The 24,242-nt window shown below is 41.7% G+C and overlaps 1 protein-coding gene across 25 annotated transcripts in view; it reads left to right on the plus strand.

Annotated features, from left to right (window-relative positions):
* Window positions 1–24,242, plus strand: part of dlg2 (discs, large homolog 2 (Drosophila)) — a 358,023-nt gene that overhangs the window by 146,217 nt on the left and 187,564 nt on the right. The window contains exon 1 of one of the 25 annotated variants that reach the window (XM_046306973.1): window positions 12,268–12,478. The exons of 23 other annotated variants lie outside the window; for them this stretch is intronic. In XM_046306973.1, coding sequence (XP_046162929.1) covers window positions 12,449–12,478 — 30 coding nt within the window. In that variant the 5' untranslated portion in view covers window positions 12,268–12,448. Of the gene's footprint in view, window positions 1–12,267; window positions 12,479–24,242 lie in introns of those variants that run through there. One more of the 25 variants, XM_046306977.1, reaches the window with a different exon arrangement.

The following is a 24,242-nucleotide window of genomic DNA, read 5'->3' on the forward strand; positions in this document are numbered from 1 at the left end:
TTCTACTTGTGACGCTGAACGCTGTACAAGTCCTGCTTCTCCCATCTCCTCATTGGTTTATAGAAGCAGATACCAACGTGCCATCGCCGCATTGGTTATACCAACGTGGGTGATTGAAAGATGAACTGAGTTCGGTTGGTCGTTGTGGTAACTATGAAAGTTAGATGCCAATCGCCATATAAAGTCCAAAGAAGAAAAACCCTGTAAGAAGGAGAGATGACTAGAAATGATTCGGTTGACTGTTGTATGTGTGGATTAATCATTGGAGTAGAGGACCTTGTTCATTTCAGGTAAAATAACAACTCAACGTTTATATCCCAGGACGTTTATATCCCAGGACATTAGCTAGAAACAGCAAGCTAGATAAAAAGAACAAATTAGCTAGCAACTGCAAGCTAGCTAGCTAAATTGCTATAAATGTTTAATGCTTTTTGACCTGTCCCCAAATTCATATAATTGGTTCAGAGTTTGTTTTGATATTTCAACCTGCGTGTTTTTATCGCATTTGGTGTGGTGGGACGAAATCAATTTGCGCACGATGGCGCACGTTCGCGGCGTTAGACTGCTGCGCCACTCGGAAGGCCAGTCAAACTTGTTGACGAAATTAACACTGCCTGCTACCAGACACTTTTCAGCCCTGTTTACATGTATGCCTACTAAAAGTAACTTTATGTCTATAAACCCACTTCAGAATTGTACTGTACTCTTTTACACCTGTTGTATCATGTGCACATGGTGAATAAACTTTCAAACTTGATAAGGAAAACTCAATAATAAAAAAATACATTATTCAGTAAAAACAGTCCTTGAGGCACCAATTCCTCAAATGTTTAAGTACCTTGGAGATCATTCCACACAAGTTGCACATTTATTTTCAAGCATATCTGCCCAACTCAGTGGAGATCTTAAGGAAACTCCAGAGTTACCCATCCCTGAGACCGGGTCTGGTATCTCGTACATCTTTCAGTTAACAATGATGTAAGATACGGAGGAAGTTTATGATGGAGGGATTTATAAACAAAAAGAGTGCAATACCTATGAGTACTTCAAAGAGGACCAGCCTACTTTCTGATACAGAATGCAGTGATGTGTACTGAACCTATCGCCTGTAACAAGGCGGAGTGCACTATGATGAACTGCATCCAATGGCTCTTGATGAATCTTGCATAAGGTGATCACTCTCCGTCATAAGAAGCAGACTTTCCTTCAGCTTCCACAATCTCCACACAGACAGCTCACATATACAGTACTCTCTCTCTCTCTCTCTCTCTCTCTCTCTCTCTCTCTCTCTCTCTCGCTTACTCTCTGCAGCTGAATCCCGCCTGCCTGTCAGCTGCAGTGTTAGATGTAGCATTGCCTCCTTTCCCACTAGTTGTCTATGTAAAAAGTCGCTCAAGCAAGGAATCAATATGGTATCACACGACACTAAAGCAGCATAGACCTCGCTCAGTGACGTAACGTTTCTCTGATCTGATGTTTCGGTGCTCTCTTTTGCCTCTGTTTTCCCTTCCTAAAAGAAGCTCAGCCCGTCACATCGTCAGCCTTATGCTCCTTGTGCACTGCAATGCTTTTTGCATGTTACTGTGCACTGGGACAAAATGCTTCTAAGGTAAGGAATCTATGTTTCCCACGTGTGTGTGTGTGTGTGTGTGTGTGTGTGTGTGTGTGTGTGTGTGTGTGTGTGTGTGTGTGTGTGTGTGTGTGTGTGTGTGTGTGTGTGTGTGTGTGTGTGTGTGTGTGTGTGTGTGTGTGTGTGTAAGACAATGAGGGCGAGGGGGAAAAAGGGAGGTTGCAAAAGCATTGGAAGACGTGCAGCCAGCTGCACAGGTGGTTGGGATTTTTTTTCCCGCCTCTTACCAATTGTGTGAATGTTACCATGTAGGCTGCAGTCCTTCATGAAACGAAGAGGGAGACTACCGTTGTATCAACAATCATTTTTATTCGGAAACTGCTGAGAAACACTCTCCCTAATGCCCTCTGGCAGCTTCAATACAAAGCATAATAGTGCATAATATAATTTGTTATGAGGTTAGAGTTTTCGTTCTCAGCCACAAAAGGTGCTTTCCACCTCTCTCCCCCTTGCCTTGCTCACCCTCAGCTCCCTGTGCCTTGTGCATGCACAGATATGTTATTTCAATTAGTGCCTGTTTGTCATGGTTAGCTGAGCGCAGTGCACTCTTTTGAGGGTCTGAGTCTTTTTGTTTCCATATATTATAGAGGGGTCAAAAAAAGAGTGGCCACAATTCAGGTCTGGAGATTTCTCTCATGCGGAGAGTGTCTCCCTCTTACCCACCACTTCTGACAAAGAAGATTCCTTGGACAGATATTTGCCGTAAGCACAGGGACCAGTTTCTTTGGGGTGCTGTCCTTGCCATTGTTTGTTCGGAAGCTCTAATAAATGATTGCTTAATTTGAATGAATGCTGAGATTATTATTGAAATGAAAATGGTTTCACGCTTGATGTCCAGCAGCTACACTTATTTTGCAACACTGTTCATGACAGTCAAATTCAGAGCAGTTATGGAAATGGATCAGTGGGTGGGATGGGAATTGTGGGTAATGTATGCATACCGATGATTCAAACAGCAATGTCTTTGTACCTGGACTACACAGACGATAACCAATGGCACACTGATGAATTAATGGATGGATCGGTCCCATCCTTCTAGAGTCAAGTTCCTAGTTGTGCTGAGCACTTGCAATGGGCATTGCCAAAAACATATACTTTAATAGTGGCAACATCTCCTGCCATCTCTAGGTTAAGTCTCGACTTTGAAGGTAGAGCTTAACATACCGCAGAAATGGTAATAGATGATTCATCACAATATGTAGTTGTCACTTATTTCCCCCCTATTATAGCTGATTATAATAGCATGCAACTCTTTACATGTCATATGCCACATTCACAGGGCTATGTCTTTTTAATCATTCATAAATACATTTGTACTACATACTACACGTACTACATAATACTTCTATTTGAAGTAGTTGTTTTTGGCTGTGTATTTGAAAATACTAAAATACACCGAAAATAAGTATTTCAAATACAAGTACTTAAATACACATGTATTTGAATGTAAGTCTGCTACGCATGCTGGACTATACTTTATGTGGATGTAACTTCACCTTGAATTAGTAACTCCAATAACTATGCAGGCATGAGGCATGTTGTACAGACTTGAATATTGAACCTCACGTTAATTTACGTTTTTGATAACAAGGCTATTTATTGGTCAAGTTCACTGAGTGGTACTTTCATATTGACATTTTTCCAATGCAAAATGTGGCACAGCAGTGAAATAGACTATGTTGAATTTTATGTTGAATTTAACAGCATAGTTGTGCATCACTATAAAGATGAATATTAATATAAATAAAAGGTTTTGAAATAAATAGAGAGTATCAGGTGATTCATACAAGTCTCTCATTTGATTTGTTAAAAAATAGTGACCCACGGCGCTCTCCCAACATCAGCATGTTATAGGTTATACAGCAGTGGTCACCAACCGGTCGAGGCATTCCTAGTTGATCGTCAAACATTTCCGTAGAAAAGCCAACGATAATGGCTTGCTTTCCTTAAATAAAAGTCAACTTATGCTTGATCTGGTGGTGGTCGGAGGCTCCGTATGGAGGGTGTGACGCAATTTCGGAGGCAAGCAGAGGCCAAATTGAGCTCGGTGCGCCTCCCAAATTTTGTAAAGCTACGTATAGCTCAGCATTGACATGATTGGTTGATGGTAGGTGTGGGCAGGAGGTCCTATATAAACACAAGCTCACTTCCTTGACAACATCCTTCACAACAGCTCTGCTCAACACCCTTGAGTTGATCCGGAGCAAGAAGTATGAACGCCTTGACTTCTGCAGTGCCTTTTATTTATTCGTGCTGCGCTGTTGGCGGGTAGGGACATTTGAATCAGAAGCCCTGATCACCGATTTAAGCAATGTGTTCTCATTTTGAACCATTTAATTTGTCTAAAAATAAACTCTGTCTGCCCGGCTGACCGGGAGATCTGTGGCTAAATCGAGTTTGCATGCTGTGCTGGCCAATCGGATAGTTTAAATTACCGTTCCTACAGCTTCCGCGACCCTGGCCACAGCAAAGTTTGATACCAGCCTATGTGAGGTTTCATAGCTTTTAAAACCATGACCAGACAGAGGCTGTCAAAGAATATAGCAAAGTTTTTATTCAGCACTGTCAACGCTGATTTTATTTAACACTATTGCAAAACATAAAACGCACTTCTCGATACTTCCACTTGCGCTGCAATGAATGAGTAGCCAACGCCAAGTGTATCAAGAATCATACATTTGTATTATTAGAAGCAGCTTGTTGTATCAATTTTAATATTGAGGAATATTTAACTTTCTCCGGTCATAGGAGCAACATGAATTTGTGCATGATGCAGATGCGGTGCGACACGAGTTTCGGCATTAGGTGGAAGACGGTGTCTCCTCTCTCTGGTCAGTCTGACTGATGGAGAGAAAGCAGTACCGCTGAGACTAATGCCGTGTCTAAAACAACGGGGAACTCTGGAAATCTCGGACTTCAGTACTTTCAAGACAACCGGGAATTCAAGGAAAAAACGAGATCCGACAGGGAAAAACTTGGAATTTTAAGTCGGAAACCTTCCAGAGCTCCTTTCAGACTTGTAAAATCACTGACGAGGATGATTGGAGCTGGTTTTCTTTCTGAGTTTCCAGTTGTCTTGAAAGCACAATGACCATCAGGTGCAGGTACCATCAGTCCAGTAAAATAAAAAAGCAAATGATTTGAAAGTTATTTACATTTATACTCCGCTGTGTCTTGCAAGTGCTACACCAGCTGATCTCTTTTGTTATCAAAGATCAAGTTTTGAAATATAAAATGGTCTGAGAATATCAATTTTGGCAGGCCAGGCATATAGCTAAGATATACTGTGATAATGTATTAGGCCTAGTGAACAAACGTCATTCCTACAGATCTGTTTTTATTAGGTTCATGTTTTTTATTTATTTTTAAATGTAAGACATGTTTAAAAAAATCTGAGCGGTAGATCATGGCTTGCTTTTTTTTTGACTGCGAAGAATGACCTTGACTCAGAAAAGGTTGGTGAACACTGATATACAGACTAAAATGGATTGGGCAGGGAGAAAAAGACTGATGCTAGTGAAGTGAACAGTGATGCCACTGTGAATATTGGAGAGGACAAGCTGCTGCTGCTGCAGTGTTGTGTGTGTGTGCATTTGTTCGAGTGTGAGGACGGTGCCGGATTGTGTATATTGACTACACATTTATCATCTATAGGGTGTTTAGTCGTAGGTTTGATTTTGGTTCTCTGCGTGTGTGTGTGTGGCTGCTTTGGTGAGTTTTTTTTTTGTGCCTTCTAGCTGGCACAATTCCATGTGTGTGTGTGTGTGTGTGTGTAAACCTTTCCAAAAATATATCATGCAGTAATTGGTTCATTGTTTCATACAAATAATTATATATACTGTATATTTATAACATACATTTTTTTGTAACTTTGGATAGCAGCATCAACTAAATGGCATTCATAATTATTTTAATAATGGATCAGAAACCCAGTCAGTATCTGGTCTGACAACCATTTGCATACAGCTCATATTCAATCTAACTAACCTAGTAACTAAGAAGTTAAAAACAGACTTGTGTTCAAATACCATTTGAAACCATTTAAAATACTTTAGCAGTGCTTGATTGCGCTTGCCTGGCACAACCCAAGTGGGAAAAAATATTTTAATTTATTACAAGTATACAAATAATATACACTGAACAAAAATATAAATGCAACATGCAACAATTTCAAAGATTTTACTGAGTTATAGTTCATATAAGGACATCAGTACATTTAAATACATTCATTAGGCTCTAATCTATGGATTTCACATGACTGGGAATAAAGACATAATGTAACGGCTTTCTTTAGGTGAAGTAGAGGCGGACCAAAACGCAGCGTGGTGGTTATTCATGTTCTTTAATAAAGACACTAAACATTAATAAACTAACAAAAACGATAAACGTGGAAAACCAAAAACAGCCCTATCTTGTGCAAAACACAGAGACAGGAACAATCACCCACAAACACACAGTGGAACCCAGGCTACCTAAATATGGTTCCCAATCAGAGACAATGACTAACACCTGCCTCTGAGAACCATATCAGGCCAGACATAGAAATAGACAAACAAGACATCCAACATAGAATGCCCACTCAGATCACACCCTGACCAACCAAAACATAGAAACATACAAAGCAAACTATGGTCAGGGTGTGACACATACAGTGGGGCAAAAAAGTATTTAGTCAGCCACCAATTGTGCACGTTCTCCCACTTGATGAGAGAGGCCTGTGATTTTCATCATAGGTACACTTCAACTATGACAGACAAAATGAGAAAAAGAATCCAGAAAATCACATTGTAGGAATTTTAATGAATTTATTTGCAAATTATGGTGGACAATAAGTATTTGGTCACCTACAAACAAGCAAGATTTCTGGCTCTCACAGACCTTCTGAGAGGCTCCTCTGTCCTCCACTCGTTACCTGTATTAATGGCACCTGTTTGAACTTGTTATCAGTATAAAAGACACCTGTCCACAACCTCAAACAGTCACATTCCAAACCCCACTATGGCCAAGACCAAAGAGCTGTCAAATGACAACAGAAACAAAATTGTAGACCTGCACCAGGCTGGGAAGACTGAATCTGCAATAGATAAGCAGCTTGGTTTGAAGAAATCAACTGTGGGAGCAATTATTAGGAAATGGAAGACATATAAGACCACTGATAATCTCCCCTGATCTGGGGCTCCACGCAAGATCTCACCCCGTGGGGTCAAAATGATCACAAGAACGGTGAGCAAAAATCCCAGAACCACACGGGGGGACCTAGTGAATGACCTGCAGAGAGCTGGGACCAATGTAACAAAGCCTACCATCAGTAACACACTACGCCGCCAGGGACTCAAATCCTGCAGTGCCAGACGTGTCCCCCTGCTTAAGCCAGTACATGTCCAGGCCCGTCTGAAGTTTGCTAGAGAGCATTTGGATGATCCAGAAGAAGAATGGGAGAATGTCATATGGTCAGATGAAACCAAAATAGAACTTTTTGGTAAAAACTCAACTCGTCGTGTTTGGAGGACAAAGAATGCTGAGTTTCATCCAAAGAACACCATACCTACTGTGAAGCATGGGGGTGTAAACAACATGCTTTGGGGCTGTTTTTCTGCAAAGGGACCAAGACTACTGATCCATGTAAAGGAATGAATGAATGGGGCCATGTATCGTGAGATCAGCAAGGGCATTGAAGATGAAACGTGGCTGGGTCTTTCAGCATGACAATGATCCCAAACACACCACCCGGGCAATGAAGGAGTGGCTTCGTAAGAAGCATTTCAAGGTCCTGGAGTGGCCTAGCCACTCTCCAGATCTCAACCCCATAGAAAATCTTTGGAGGGAGTTGAAAGTCCGTGTTGCCCAGCAACAGCCCCAAAACATCACTGCTCTAGAGGAGATCTGCATGGAGGAATGGGCCAAAATACCAGCAACAGTGTGTGAAAACCTTGTGAAGACTTACAGAAAACGTTTGACCTTTGTCATTGCCAACAAAGGGTATATAACAAAGTATTGAGAAACTTTTGTTATTGACCAAATACTTATTTTCCACCATAATTAATTAAAAATCATACAATGTGACTTTCTTTTTTTTTCTAATTTTGTCTGTCATAGTTGAAGTGTACCTATTATGAAAATTACAGGCCTCTCTCATCTTTTTAAGTGGGAGAACTTGCACAATTGGTGGCTGACTAAATACTTTTTTGCCCCACTGTATGTTGGTCACAGGTACCTTTAAAAAAAAGGTAGGGGCCTGGATCAGAAAACCAGTCAGTATCTGGTGTGACCAGCATTTGCCTAATGCAACATGACATCTCCTTCGCATAGAGTTGATCAGGCTGTTGATTGTGGCCTGTGGAATGTTGTCCCACACCTCTTCAATGGCTGTGTGAAGTTGTTGGATATTGGCGGGAACTGGAACACGCTGTTGTACACGTCGACCCAGAGCATCCCAAAAATGCTCAATGGGTGACATGTCTGGTGAGTGTGCAGGCCATAGAAGAACTGGGACATTTTCAGCTTCCAGAAATTGTGTACAGATCCTTGCGACATGGAGCTGTGCATTATTATACTGAAACATGAGGTGATGGAGGAGGATGAATCGCACGGCAATGGGAATCAGGCTCTCGTCACGGTATGTGTTCGTTGTGTATTATTTATGCTTTCCCATAACATAACCCCACTGCCACCATGGCACTCTATACACAATGTTGACGTCAGCAAACTGCTCACCCACACGACACCATACATGTCTGCGGTTCTGAGGCCGGGTTGGACGTACTGCCAAATTCTCTAAAATTATGTTGGTGGCTTATAGTAGAGAAATTAACATTACATTATCTGGCAAAAGCTCTGGTCAATTGTATGCTGCCTCAAAACTTGAGACATCTGTGGCAGTGTGTTGTGTGACAATACTACACATTTTAGTGGCCTTTTATTGTCCTCAGCACAAGGTGCACCTTTGTAATGTTCATGCTGTTTAATCACCTCCTTGATATGCCATTCAGGTGGATGGATTATCTTGGCAAAGGAGAAATGCTCACTAACAGGGATGTAAACAAATTTGGGCATACATTTTGTGTGTATGAAAAAATGTGGGAATCTTTTATTTCAGCTCATGAAACATAGGACCAACACTTTACATGGTCCATTTATATTTTTGTTCAGTGTAGTATGAACCCGCCTGCCATAGTGACACCCTGCCGGGTGCCCTTGACCAGGCAAGATGAGCTGTCATGTTGGATTATGAGAATATTATAACTATGAACACAGCCAACCACCTGCAATAAACATGCACCGCTGGGTGACCTTGCTGAGCAAGAGGAGCTGTCGTCTTGGTACATGAGAATATTCTACCTATGAACCACCGGCAAAATACATGCACCGCCAGGTGTCAGCCACTCACCTAAAGTAACAGGGTTATATACTGTATGAGATGCAATGCAGAAAAAAACGCAACATAGATGCTGGATTATAGGGCTAATGCAATCACAATCATATTTGCAGTTACAGCAGGAACTCATGTAGGCTCCACACCCTCAGAGTGAAACATTGTAGGCAGCAGAGGATTATGGCCTATAATCTTGAGGGTCAAGCCGTGACTGATGAGAAGCAGTGCTGATGCAGGAGTGGGCGGCCCATAGCTCAGACCTGGCCCACAACGCTTACAAAGGAATCAGAACCGTGAGGAGTTCCAGGATCTTTTCATTGGTTCCCAGCATCAGTGTTGAACAGGGGTTAGCCAGGTGCTGCCCATGCTCAGCATGCAGGTAGTGTAACGTGAAAGAGAGGATAAGGTAGTGTTAGTTCTTGTTAACGATGACTGACTAATTCTTGCTAATTCTTCATCGCTGAGTGTATAAGTACTGTTAACATGTGAGAGTCCATAAAAAAATGTAATTTTGATAGTCATGCAAGATTAAAGGCATGAAACATTAGTGCATCTCAGACTTAAGAACCCATAAAAGTCATCAAACAGACTGCCTCTAGCAAAGGTTAATGTAAATCCAACACCATAGCCTTAAGTGAACTTGTGCTACTGAGAGAGGAGAGATACTCCTAATATGCATGTTGGTTGCTTTCCCTAGTACATAAAGAGTAGGCAGATGGATTCCTGAGAGAACTACACGCCGAAGGGTCCTGACAGCTGAGATTAACTGAACCCCTGCTATCGGACCATGAAACAAAAGGCTGCCTTTGCCTACCTGAAATTTGGAATAGAAAATGCATACGTGGTTAAAGAACAGAAGGCATCGCACAGAGAGAAGAGCAGACGATGAATGCTACAGAGTGTGCAGCTCAGACATGACGTACCATCACATAGCATAAACAACAGAGTATACTAACAACCACCCCTAAAACGGCAAATAAAACGTTAACTACATGTCACCACCTGTGCTATCCAAAGCCTAATGTCACTACATATACTGCTCAGCAGCAGCTGAACATCTTCAGCATGCACAGTTTGCACGGAGAGAGTGACGTGATAATCTAAAACCTAGACCTACAATATAGTCTACCTGAGTTGAAGCTTATGTCTAACAGTGTATGCCAGTAAGCCATGACAGAAGATACAGTGCCTTCTGAAAGTTTTCAGACCCCACATTTTGTTAGTTTCCAGCCTTATTCTAAAATTGATTAAATCTTTTTTTCCCCCTCATCTATCTACACACAATACCCATAATGACAAAGCAGAAAGAGGTTTTTAGAAATAAGTAAGTATTCATACCCTTTACTCAGGACTTTGTTGAAGCACCTTTGACAGCGATTACAGCCTCAAGTCTTCCTGGGTATGACGCTACAAGCTTGGCACATCTGTATTTGGGGAGTTTCTCCCATTATGTTCTGCAGATCCTCTCAAGCTTTGTCAGGTTGGATGGGGAGCGTTGCTGCACATTTATTTTCAGGTCTCTCCAGAGATGTTTGATCGGGTTCAAGTCCGGGCTCTGGCTGGGCCACTCAAGGACATTCAGAGACTCTTCCCGAAGCCACTTCTGCATTGTCTTGGCTGTGTGTTTAGGGTAGTTGTGCTGTTGGAAGGTGAACCTTGGCCCCAGTCTGAGGTCCTGATCGCACTGGAGACGGTTTTCATCAAAATATATCTGTTCTTTGCTTCGTTCATCTTTGCCTCGATCCTGAATAGTCTCCTAGTTCCTGCACCTGAAAAACATCCCCACAGCATGATGCTGCCACCACCATGCTTCACCACTTTTGCTGTTCGTTAGGCCTACTCATCTTGTTGGCTGACGAAAAGTAAATGTGGACAGTTCATCCAATATCTTCAATACGCACCTCGTAATTTGATAAGGACGCGCACAGTTGTGTCCCCGACGTGTCTGTCTTCACTTGTAGCCTGTGAAAAAGACCTGATCTCGTGACGGAAAGTGGTGTGAGTGAGAGATGCTTTGGATTGTGCAGCACTCTGGGAAAAGGGCACAATGCAGCACTCCGGGCCGCAAAAGGCATGGATTTTTTTAGAGTGCATTACGGCCACAAAGGAGATGCCGCCTTGAAATTCGAGGCATTATCAAGTGCTTGTCAAATTGTGTTATGAGAGACTATTGGAGTGTGTACAGCCTGCGCAAAAAGCTCATGCATTTTTTCAAATCGTCATTAGTCTCATCATACAGCCTTACAATGTATTGAAAATCAAATCATATAGCCCAACGTTTGTAGAACAACTACAGTTACATTAATAACTCTAAATTAATCCAGAATTGCCGCATGTACTCACTCCCGCAAATTCTTTGAAGAAAATATTGATATTTTATTTAGCTTTGTTCAATTATATTCGTCATACTATAAAATTATATAAAATAATGCCACAGAATTATAAGCAAATATTGTCTGCTAAATGAACTAGTGTAGCCCACAGCCATTTGGCATAGCCACACCAGGACCTAACATCAGAATATGCTATTATTTTCTTCTGAAGTAGACAAAATTTTCTTCATATCATGCTTCTTTTTACCTGTCTAAAATAAACAGTGGATTTATTGTGAAGATGTCGGATATATTACATGGATATGTTAGACTTTTTAAAATGGTGTGGAAACCAGGAGATGCTAAATTTGTTTATGTTAATTAACGGTTAATTCCAGTGAGACCGACAGTTATTTGCTTGACAATCACCAGCTGACAAAATGTTGTGACCGTCACAGCCCTACCCTGGGTTAGATATCAATCTGATCAACCCAATCAGAAACTCCATTGGTTGGTTGACCATGCTTGTACAGCTCTCCTCAAAGTATGTGATTCTCTGAAGAAAAAAACAACAACAACCAACATGCATGTACATCTCCTTCACATCAAATCTGAGGAACATGCAATGTGTTCTAACACAGGGCATCCTACTTCCTCACTCGCCACATTTTCCTTTCTTTTGTCAAACAATACATTTCCCCATCTCTGCATATGCTCCTCTTTTTGCTCCCTTACCGGCATGTGGTGCAGCAGCTAAATGTGCCTGGGCTACAACATGGCCCCTGTAGCCTCTTAGTTCCTTCTTGGCTAGGCTCACTCCCTGTACTGGGCGTGTGGGGAGGGGGGACTCTTTGCCGCAGAGTGGTAGGTGCAGCGATGGGGAAGCAATTGTTAGCTGTCCCACATCCCGTCAGCATTGCTGGCACGCAAGCACACACACACACACACACACACCACACACACACACAGAGAGAGACACTAAATGAGCAGCAGCCAGTCTAAGAGCTGCCAGAGTGGGAAGTAGCAGTAGCTTCAGGAGAGCTCCTTCCAGTCGAGCAGTATCAGAGTGAGTGATTGAATCCTTCCAGTGCTCCTGAAACTCAGACATCGAGCATACGCACTCCATACACGGGCATGCAGGAGAAGAAGAAAAAAAGCTTGGAGGTAAGAAAACAGTCACTAAATTACGAGGGGGTTTTTAAACTTCAGTGCTGAGTTAGGGAGCTGGCAGTGTTAAAGTGATAAAATAAAGAGCCTGTCTTACTGCGGCTTTAGTAGTGTGTGTGTGTGTGTGTGTGTGTGTGTTGGGTGTGTGTGTATGTGTGTGTATTGGGTGTGTATTTGCTGCCTTCTCAACCAGCAGGCTTAAAACTGGAGACATGCAGACTGAACTCTCTAGAAAACAACTGCAGCAAAGTGACTCTGGCTTACCACCTCTCCCTCCCTCTATATCTATCTTCCTCCCCCTCCACACACATACACGCGAACAAACAACAAAATATGTAAAGGGGAGGGGAATGTGTATTTGAGGCTGACATGTCGGAGTGGGGGCTTGAGGTCCAGTGAGATTGTTCAAGATTGACATCGAAATTATCCATGTCCTGAAGATGTCAGGCAATGCCTTCAAAACAGATCACTTGAGGCAACAGTGAGTGCAATTAGCATCAAGTATGAATGGATCAGAAGGTTGAGTGTTTGTTCCCTGTCGTGGACATGGGTTTTAACCTTATCCCAAACCTTAACCCATACCATCCGGAATGTGTGCTAAACTTAACCCTTAACTTAATTTGACGTTTGGCTAAATTGAACGATACAGCTCCCGAGTGGTGCGGTGGTCTAAAGCACTGCATCTTAGTGCTAGAGGCGTCATTACAGACCGTGGTTCGATTCCAGGTTGTATCACAAACGGGCGTGATTGGGAGTCCCATAGGGCGGCGCACAATTGGCCCAGCGTTGTTAGGGTTTGGTCAGGGTAGGCTGTCATTGTAAATAAGAATTTGTTCTTAATTGACTAGCCTAGTTAAATAAATATATATATATTTTTAAGAGCAGCAGGAACAACAAAAACACTTAAATGTTTGGAGCAACTTCTAAAGAGAACATGGACAAATGTCTAATTCTGCAGTTAGACTGTGAGAGCCTTGTGTGGTCAGATTGCACCCCCCCACCCCCACACCAACAGAAGCTTTCATGTTTGTTTTGGCTTGTAGAGATGGACCACTGCTCTGTACAGTCCTTCCACCCATAGTGACTTGCATGTTTGAGAGAGCTATAGAGAGAGTCCTGCAATGAAGTGGTGTGTGGCAAGATGAAATAAGTTTGCTCTGTGTTTTGAAGAGTGAGAAAAAGAGAGGGGAGATTATATTTGGCGTAGAGGCATTTCAGCAACTCTTGGAGGACAGTGGAATTTGGGACATAAACTCAGGGAAAGAGACACATTCCTGGAGAAAGAAGGTGGTTTGAGAGAGAGAGAGTGTTGACTCTTCGGCCCTGCTCCCTTTTCGAGCTCGTCCAATTGGTCTTAGCTTTTTCATGTCTCTCTGTTTTGCTCCTTCTTTCTCCTCCCCCTGTATCGCCCACTTTCACTCGTCCAGAATGCAGCCATTGTTTGGGGAAGCCCTCTCATGTTTTGGCCTGGTGCGGGGTAATGGGATGGAGGGAGGGGTGGGAGGTGGAGAGGGAGTTCCTTTTTCATGGGTTAAGGGAGATAAGTAAACATGGGCCGTTAACAGATGGGAGGCCTGGCACTCACCCAGTGACTGACCCACCCTGCTCTCTCTCTAGCCTCAACCGCTACCCGAATGCAATTCAGAATCTATGCGGTAGGAGGGTGCAGGAGTTCACTCAACCATCACTCAAAATGCATCATCATCATCACACTTTTTGCTCTGTTCTGAAAGTGTTTTATCTAGAAAACTTGATTGCTGACACAGACACATTTTTTAAAAATTACCTGTGGTCTAATGAACAAAATACTACAATATAGTTTTTGATTGAACAATCCATTTAAAGGTAGACTCAGCAATATGACATCATAATACACAGGGTGACTTCCCGGTTACTGACAAAAACAACTTCATTCAAATGACTCTACCACTACTGGCTCCTCCATAGTGTGAATAGGCAATAGTGTCAGTCTAGGCAGATTTAAACATTGTTTTTCTTGACTTGTGTTCTGTTTAGTTAGTGATGACATTCAACGCCCTTACTAGATTACAACGGCAAAGTCCTCCTTCACCGCTAACGTAGTTTGGCAACCCCCGGTTGGGTCTTGAGGAAGCCGTGACATGACATGTAAGAGGTTGAATGCTTTGTAAGTGCAAGCTAACTAAGCTCCCTTTCCTGAATTGTCAACAGACAGGAAGTTATTTTGAGGGGAAGCATTGCGTTCATCTTTGTCAAGCATGCCTTGATGTGATACTGCTATGTTCCCACTAAGCATTTACCGTCAGGCGATGTCTTTTGGATGTCTTTTTTTTGGTGCTCTCCGGACCAGCCTTGATTTCAACGTCCAGACCAAATCTGAACCAATCGTAGACGTCTATTTTTGGTTCAGCTTTGGTCTGGTCCGGATCGGCCTTGATTTGACCCCCAAAAATACTCTTATAATTGGTTCAGATTTGATCCAGACTGGCCATGATTTGGGCCAAAAATAAACATATATTATTGGTTCAGTAAGGGGTTTTCCTTTCACGCCATGACCCGGGTATGTTGTTTGCAACATTGGTGTCAGAAATGGGATGGTGTCCATGATCGTGAAACATCATGACTGGTAGCCTAAGCAATGGTGGAATCTCATTTTACTAGCCTAGAATCCCCCTGATCCTGCCTTTAAATTTGAGGGAAGAGCTGTAGTGAAAGAGTTTAGGCCTCCAATTCCCACTAAGAATTTACTTGACGGCGACGTCTTTTGAAAATACATATTTTCTGTAAATTACGTATTTTCAACGTCCAAATAATACTTTTTTTATGTCCGAAATATGTATTTTTGACATCACAAAATACATCTTCTAACCTTTCATTCAGCACCTAAAATGTATGCGAGGTCAACGTCTGGAAAAGATATCTGAAAGATATTTTCAACGTAATTATGCTTACTGGGTTGTATTCATGGAAAATATGACGAGATTGTGTGGTGGTGTGAATGACTACGCATATCAGGCTTTTCTATACACACTGTGACCACAACCAAGTCTTAGATTTAACCTCAATAACCTCAATTAGTCCATCTAATTAATTTATTGATATCTCAGCGGGAACATGCATTGATGTAGATGTTGCTGGTGAAAGAGAATTTCTCTTGAAGAGGAAAATGTACACTGAGCACTTTCGTTTCTTTGAGAGCTGAATGGCCTCTGACACTGCTGAGCGTATGATTTAAGAGATGGTAAATCACAAAGACAACATCAGTAGAGGACAAGTAATCACAGCAGTGTCCAGAGATCACAGCAAACCTCACTGGCTTTGTCACTTCCTGCCATGAGAGCTATTTTCTACAAGAATGAAAACAAGTAGGTGATGCAATAAACTTTTGTGAACGATTTACAGAAAATGTATACAAAACAATACATACAGGAGCAGATCAGCGTACAATTATTAACAGAAGAAACCACCTGTTGTGCATTCTGATGTTAACTATAGGCTGACCTGATGTATTGTTTTGGCCGCTTCCTTGTTTTCTTTCCTGGATTGCCTGCCGTTTAGGGGCCTACCTCACTACTGCACTAATCTCATCTTTGGTTAAGCCTTGTCTGCAGACATAACTCACATACAAGATACAGAGCAGGCCAAGAACTCGAGTTCATGTGCAGCGAAATGCTTGGAAGTCGATGCCTTCGTTTGTTATGCACATAATATGCCACGAAATAACTGTTTTTGCAGTAATCCTGCATGTGCACCCTATTGTGGGTAACACAACAATATGTTTGTTTTTACAATTGAATTAGTGTGCATGTGTGACGTCATGAATACATTATGGACTATGCCTGAGGGGTAAGGGATTGTGTGCATTTCATTTTCTGTTAGTCGGTTGGAAAATATACTTGGGTAGAATGCGATGTTTTGTTCAAGCTAATTGACTACATTGTATGGCAAATATCTTGAAGATATTCAAAACGTATGACTTCTGTGTTCTAAATTCCCAGCTTTAAAAACACAACACAACAAAGATTGTATTATGCGTGTGAACACGTCAAGACCCTCATTGGAACGTGAATGGAGATTCATAAGTGGTTGAGAATCATTGAGTTAGGGATATTACTCACTGTTGCATCATTCATTTATGTGAATAGCATGATTCTATTTGGATTAGTTAGGGCTGGTGTGAAGAGAAATATTGACAAACCATTTTTGGACCCCAAATATTTGCCCTTCTTTCTCTGGTTCATTGACTTACAATTACTGTAGGTTGTCTTGGTTACCTAGGAGGCATGGCTTTACCCAGAAAGCACTGGGATTGCTTATTATATCACCAGCATCATATACAATTAGCAAACAGAACAATATTTTCTTGTTGTGAATTACGATGCCACAGTTTGTCATGGTTGTGTTTTTAGTTCCATTATCGGAATAATGTATGACAGATAAAAATACATTATTCCCCTCAATCTAGTGGTTGTTTCTTCTGTACCAGTGTTGTGTGTAGCATCTACTAGTTTCATTTTTGAAGACCATTTTTACCAGTGGTGGGAAAAGGTACTAAATTCAAAAAGTAAAGATACCTTAATAGAAAATGAAAGTCACCCAATAAAATACTACTTGAGTAAAAGTCTAAAGGTATTTGGTTTTAAATATACTTAAGCATCAAAAGTAAAAGTAACATTTTCTTTTTTATCTTTTCTTTACGGATAGCCAGGGTCACAATCTAACACTCAGACATCATTTACAAGCAAAGCATTAGTGTTTAGTGAGTCTGCCAGATCAGAGGTAGTAGGGATGACCAGGGATGTTCTCTTGATAAGTGTGAGAATTGGACCATTTTCTGTCCTGCTAAGCATTCAAAATGTAACGAGTACTTTTCGTGTTCGTCTTTGATGCTGCCACTCAGCTACAAGCTTAATCACCTCTATCATGCTGTAATTAATTCTGATGTAAATGCAATCAAACTCTAAATTAATTTCCACTGTGCCGTCGTCTTTATGCCCTGCAGCGAGGAACGGATGGCTCCTGCGGCAGGTTCTTAGGAATTCTGTAAGGCTACCGCCTTAGCTCGGACACAGATGCTTTTGGAACATCCAGAACTTTTATATGTTCTTTGATTTGAAATTTCTGTTAGTGTGGCTTTGAAAACTTGTATTAATCTTTTACGTCTGTTCTGCTTGTAACGGCAGGATAGTGGGATTGTTTTTCGCTGAGGCCACCCATAGGAAAAATGTATGCACGCATGACTTAAGGATAAAGCAGTCTGCTAAATGGCATATGATTGTATATTACATGGGTCTCTACATTTCATCTTGGAGTGTGAAAGGGCAATCTCAGAGTCATGTGCGGTGTCGCACGTGTACAGTACATCACTGGTTCCTGTAGCTTGGGGGAGTGCTGAAAGAAAATCAGAGAAGGTAAAAAAAAAGCTGAGCTGCCTGGCTCTCTTTTTGATATGCTGCACTGCATCTGCACCTGCTAAGACCGAAGACAGCAGGAGAAAGTACTCTCCTGTCATACTCTAATGAAAGTTATGCTAAATTATGAATAACGGCTTTAGGGCTTTTTTGTTGCAGGTAGGGGAGACTGGGAGAAATTGTTACAGGTGGCAATTGTAACAGCTTGAAATTCCCCAAATAGAAACAAGCTAGAGTGATTGAACTCACACAGTACATGCCCATTTAGGTTCTCTCCCTGCTTGAAAAGTGTCAGCAAAATATTAGTAAATGTGTGTTTTTTAGGGGTTAAATTGAGTTTTTTCCACCAGCTGCATTTTTCTTATATTGTCCTGAGCATTAATGCTCAATAATTCAAACTAGCATACTTTTTATCACTATATATTGGCTAAACATTGACATGATTGACATGCGTCACTATTGTTGTCTCTTGCTTGGCACATGAGGTTTTGTCATGGCTGCTGGGTTAGAGGCAATTGTAACGCAGTGTTAAAATGACCCTGAGCCAAGCAGCCAAATGATGAAAACAACTGATTTGAACTTTAAGATCTTATGAATTATATAAATACTAATTTTAAATAGCCTTGGGGTCCTATTAAAAGTACCAAAGAAGTTGTAAACAGTTTTGAGAGGAACCGAATGGCCATGGTCAAACGGCGTTACTGTAAATCTTGGTTACGTGCATAGCAAGACTTGCATATGCAAAATCATTACATGTGTCTATGATAATATGATAATTCATTAACATTAATGTTTTTGAAGTTCATTTGGGTTATTTTTTAGGTGTTAAATTTGACCCCCGTTACTGTTACAATTGCCCCTGTCACAGGGGCAATTGTAACGTCCAGACTTTTCGGATTAAACATTGTGATCCAACTGTCTTATATACAGACATATGAATGATTAGGAGACAGATGCAACTTTCTTATATCAATAAATGACTGGACTAGTTCAAGTGGTGTCTGAGTAAAATACTTTTTTTTTTCAGTTGCCCAAGACTCCACCACTGAAGGCATTTTAATGTGCACTGCTTTTCCAGGGGTTGATAATGAGGAGGTGGCTGGTATATTGGCAGTATCGGAAGAGATTTTCTGATATGATGATTCGGGCTTAGATGCTGCTTATTGACTGCACTGAAGACTCATTCAGCCCTCTCCTCCTTTCCACTCCCCAATGTATGCCGACCTGCACTACAGAGTGAGGAAAATCAGAAGAGAATTGAACCGTCAGACAGCGAGGGAGCTGCGGTCACTGACCCCCTTATGGTTTCCTGTGTGGTGCCCATCTCCCTTAGCATCAAGGCCTGTTCTACTCATGTAGCTGAATCAGCTGTGTCACTGTGTAACTGTAACACTGCTGTACATGCAGAGGAAACAAAGACTCCTCAGGTTTAGTTAAAGGCGTGCTAGGTAGACATTATACTCATACTAAGATCGAATTGTACTAAACCGGCTCCGACACGCGTCGGATGTGGAAGGGCTTGCAAACTATTACAGACGACAATGAGAAGCACAGCCTGGGAGCTGCCCAGTGATACAAGCCTACCAGACGAGCTAAATAACTTCTATGCTCGCTTCGAGGCAAGTAACACTGAAAAGTGAGAGCACCAGCTATTCCGGGCGACTGTGTGATCACGCTCTCCGCAGCCGATGTGAGTAAGACCTTTAGATCGGTCAACATTCACAAGGCCGCAGGGCCAGACGGATTACCAGGATGTGTACTCCGAGCATGCACTGACCAACTGGCAAGTGTCCTCACTGACATTTTCAACCTCTCTCTGTCCGAGTCTGTAATACCAACATGTTTTAAGCAGACCATCATAGTCCCTGTGACCAAGAACACTAAGGTAACCTGTCTAAATTACTATTGCCCCATAGCACTCACGTCTGTAGCCATTAAATGCTTTGAAAGGCTGGTCATGGCTCACATCAACACCATTATCCAAGAAACCCTAGACCCACTCCAATGTGCAGATCGCCCCAACAGATCCACAGATGATGCAATCTCTATTGCACTCCATACTGCCCTTTCACACCTTGACAAAAGGAACACCTATGTGAGAATGCTATTCATTGACTACAGCTCAGCGTTCAACACCATAGCGCCCTCAAAGCTCATCACTAAGCTAATGGCCCTGGGACTAAACACCTCCCTCTGCAACTGTATCCTGGACTTCTTGACACCCCCAGGTGGTAAGGGTAGGCAACAACACATCTGCCACGCTGATCCTCAACATGGGGGCCCCTCAGGGGTACGTGCTCAGTCCCCTCCTGTACTCCATGTTCACTCATGACTGCACGAATCCAGAACCATCATTATGTTTGCCGATGACACAACAATGGTAGGCCTGATCACCAACAATGATGAGACAGCCTATTTTGATAAGGTATGCACCTGTTCTATTCGGCGCATGTGACAAATACAATTTGATTTGATTTAGTATAGACAGATCTTAAGATGAACATGCTTTGCTAGCTGTGGTCCTGTGTGGCTCAGCTGGTAGAGTGCAGCGCTTGTAATACATTATCTGTGTGTGGGGACATCTACACATGGTGTAGAATGGAAGAATTAGAATTAGCAATGGTGTAGGTTCGAATAAATAGGAAACTATCGACCAAATCTATCAATATTATTAATAATAATGTAATAATGCCAGCCAGGAATTTCACCTTGACAGCAAGTCTTCCTTGGAGAAGGTTAACCTAGGACCCTACACACTTCGAAGAGAGGGTTCCTCAAGGGTTCTTTGGTAAGCGAGATGGTTTTATTTACATTTACATTTAAGTCATTTAGCAGACGCTCTTATCCAGAGCGACTTACAAATTGGTGCATTCACCTTATGACATCCAGTGGATCAGCCACTTTACAATAGTGCATCTAAATATTTTAAGGGGGGGGGGGTGAGAAGGATTACTTTATCCTATCCTAGGTATTCCTTAAAGAGGTGGGGTTTCAGGTGTCTCCGGAAGGTGGTGATTGACTCCGCTGTCCTGGCGTCGTGAGGGAGTTTGTTCCACCATTGGGGAGCCAGAGCAGATTTATTATTTGGATCCGTCATGACCCTTTGAGCCCTTCAATGGGTATTTGCAGTTCAGAAAAGGGTTCTTTAATCTTTTAGTGATTATTAAAATAGTTTGGGGTGTGGTTTGCACACAGCTCTTCTTGTGCAACCATGAGTGAGTGTCATTCCAGTTGCTCCAATCTGTTGTGTATGTAATTACATGTTAATTATGACTACATAGCCACTAACGGTGTCTTGAGAAAGACTCATTTAAGGCCTTGTGTCAATTGAGAACTGTTGACTTAATCAGTTGTTCTCAATTCTCTTCTCAGGGACCCCCAACTGTTCCAGATCTAGCATACCTGATTCAACTTCTGCATTGACACAATAATAACACCTATTACATTTTAACAATATGATATCGCTAACCAGAATAAACAAAAAATCTGTCATTTGTAGAAACAGTCTGTTGGTCATTTGTAGAAACAGTCTGTTGGTCATTTGTAGAAACAGTCTGTTGGTCATTTGTAGAAACAGTGTGTTGGTCATTTGTAGAAACAGTCTGTTGGTCATTTGTAGAAACAGTCTGTTGGTCATTTGTAGAAACAGTCTGTTGGTCATTTGTAGAAACAGTCTGTTGGTCATTTGTAGAAACAGTCTGTTGGTCATTTGTAGAAACAGTGTGTTGGTCATTTGTAGAAACAGTCTGTTGGTCATTTGTAGAAACAGTCTGTTGGTCATTTGTAGAAACAGTCTCTTGGTCATTTGTAGAAACAGTCTGTTGTCATTTGTAGAAACATTAAGTGTAATATATAGCACCAAAAAGGGTTGTAACCATAGCGGAACCCAAAGTATTCATCCCCCTGGGCGTTTTTCCTTTTTTGGTGCATTTCAACCTGTAATTTAAATGGATTTTTATTTGGACTTTATGTAATGGGCATACACAAAATAGTTCAAATTGGTGAAGTGAAAGGAAATAAATAACTTATTTAAAAAACCATGTTAAAGTGGTGCGTGCATCTGTATTCACCCCTTTGCAATGAAGCCCCTAAATAAGATCTGGTGCAACCAATCACCTTCAGAAGTCACATAATTAGTTAAATAAGATCGGGTGCAACCAATCACCTTCAGAAGTCACATAATTAGTTAAACAAAGTCCACCTGGGTGCAATCTAAGTGTCATATGATCTGTTACATGATTTCAGTATATACACACCTGTTTTGATATGCCCCAGAGTCTGCAACACCGCTAAGCAAAGGGCACCACCAGGCAAGCGGCACCATAAAGACCAAGGAGCTCTCCAAACAGGTCAGGGACAAAGTTGTGGAGAAACTCACGGACCAGGCAAGGAGGGCATTAATCAGAGAGGAAACAGAGACCAAGAGACCCTGAAAGAGCTGCAAAGCTCCACAGCGGAGATTGGAGTGTCTGTCCATAGGACCACTTTAAGCCGTACACTCCACAGAGCTGGGCTTTACGGAAGAGTAGTCAGAAAAAGATAAGCAAGCACGTTTGATGTTCGCCAAAAGGCATGTGGGAGACTACCCAAACATATGGAAGAAGGTACTCTGGTCAGATGAGAATTAAATTGAGCTTTTTGGCCATCAAGGAAACGCTATGTCTGGTGCAAACCCAACGCCTCTCATCACCCCAAGAACACTATCATGGTGGTGGCAGCATCATGCTGTGGGGATGTTTTTTCATCGGCAGGGACTGGGAAACTGGTCAGAATTGAAGGAATGATGGATTGCGCTAAATACAGGGAAATTCTTGAGTGGAAACCTGTTTCAGTCTTCCAGAGATTTGAGACTGGGAGATTTGAGATTGCTAAAGCGACACTCGAGTGGTTTAAGGGGGAACGTTTAAATGTCTTGGAATGGCCTAGTCAAAGACCAGACCTCAATCCAATTGAGAATCTGTGATATGACTTAGTTTGCTGTACACCAGCAGGAAACTCATCCAACTTGAAGGAGCTGGAGCAGTTTTGCCTTGAAGAATGGGCAAAAATCCCAGTGGCTAGATGTGCCAAGCTTATAGAGACATACCCCAAGAGACTTGCAGCTGTAATTGCTGCAAAATGTGGCTCTACAAAGTTTTTACCTTAGGTGTGTGAATAGTTATGCACGCTCAAGTTTTCTTTTCTTTTTTTGTCTTAGTTCTTGTTTGTTTCACAATAAAAAATATTTAGCATCTTCAAAGTGGTAGGCATGTTGTGTAAATCAAATGATACCAACCCCCCCAAAATCTATTTTAATTTCAGGTTGTAAGGCAACAAAATAGGCCACTATAGAACCTTTGTGTAATTGTTCTTTGTAGAACCTTCAGAAAATGTTCTTTATAGCATCATAACAGTTCCATTTAGAACCTTATGAGCATGGTTCTTCACAATACGACAGGCTCATTGTGTTCAGGACACCCCAGGGTATAACGCATGTCGTCATTGTAACGTAGCGATCATAAACATTGATACTGTAAATTACACGAGTTGTCAAGTATGGAAATGGGAAGTGCTCCTTTTGGACTCGTGTGTGTGTGTGTGTGTGTGTGTGTGTGTGTGTGTGTGTGTGTGTGTGTGTGTGTGTGTGTGTGTGTGTGTGTGTGTGTGTGTGTGTGTGTGTGTGTGTGTGTGTGTGTGTGTGTGTGGTTTGCTTGTATGACATCAAAGCGCTATTTTATTATAATCCTCAACGTCTCATCTTTCAGATTTACAGCCTTTCAGCCAATCAGAAAACAACAAATGTGCAAAAGTAGCTCAATTAGTGGGAGGAATGGGGGCCTCGGTGCTCACGTTTATAATGTCTGTCAGTCAAAACCAACGCATTGAAGCGGACAACCTGAGTATCCATTGCATTGCATGTTATTGTACAGCCACTGCGTTCCAATTTAGGGGCTTATCAATGACAAGATCTGCCATTTTCAACCTGTATACGGTATCAAAATGCCGTGAGTGGAAAGTCTAGATTTCGCTGAGAGAATGAATAGTCTCTCAGCCCCACTAGGAATCTTTTATGCCAAGTTTTTATCAGTAGTTTCTCGTTACATATTCACTAGTTTACCAGTTATTTCAGTAGGAAGCACTCAACAGGGAAAATTTGCCTGCCAGAAAGCATTCAATTAAGTGGTTTTGTTTTATATTACCACACTATAACGCTGGTATTTTATATGTCATGTACAATTCTAATGAATATGCTTTAACAGATTTCTTTTATCTATACTGTTTTGTCTTTCACTTATTTTCATTGGTGCGAATAAATAAAACCTCAAACCTAATTATAATGGCAGACTCTGGTTATTCAGGGATGCTGTAATTCCATAAGCATCAGGTCTGAT

The sequence above is a fragment of the Oncorhynchus gorbuscha genome, linkage group LG16, assembly GCF_021184085.1.
Source record: "Oncorhynchus gorbuscha isolate QuinsamMale2020 ecotype Even-year linkage group LG16, OgorEven_v1.0, whole genome shotgun sequence".
In the NCBI taxonomy this organism is placed as follows: Eukaryota; Metazoa; Chordata; class Actinopteri; order Salmoniformes; family Salmonidae; genus Oncorhynchus; species Oncorhynchus gorbuscha.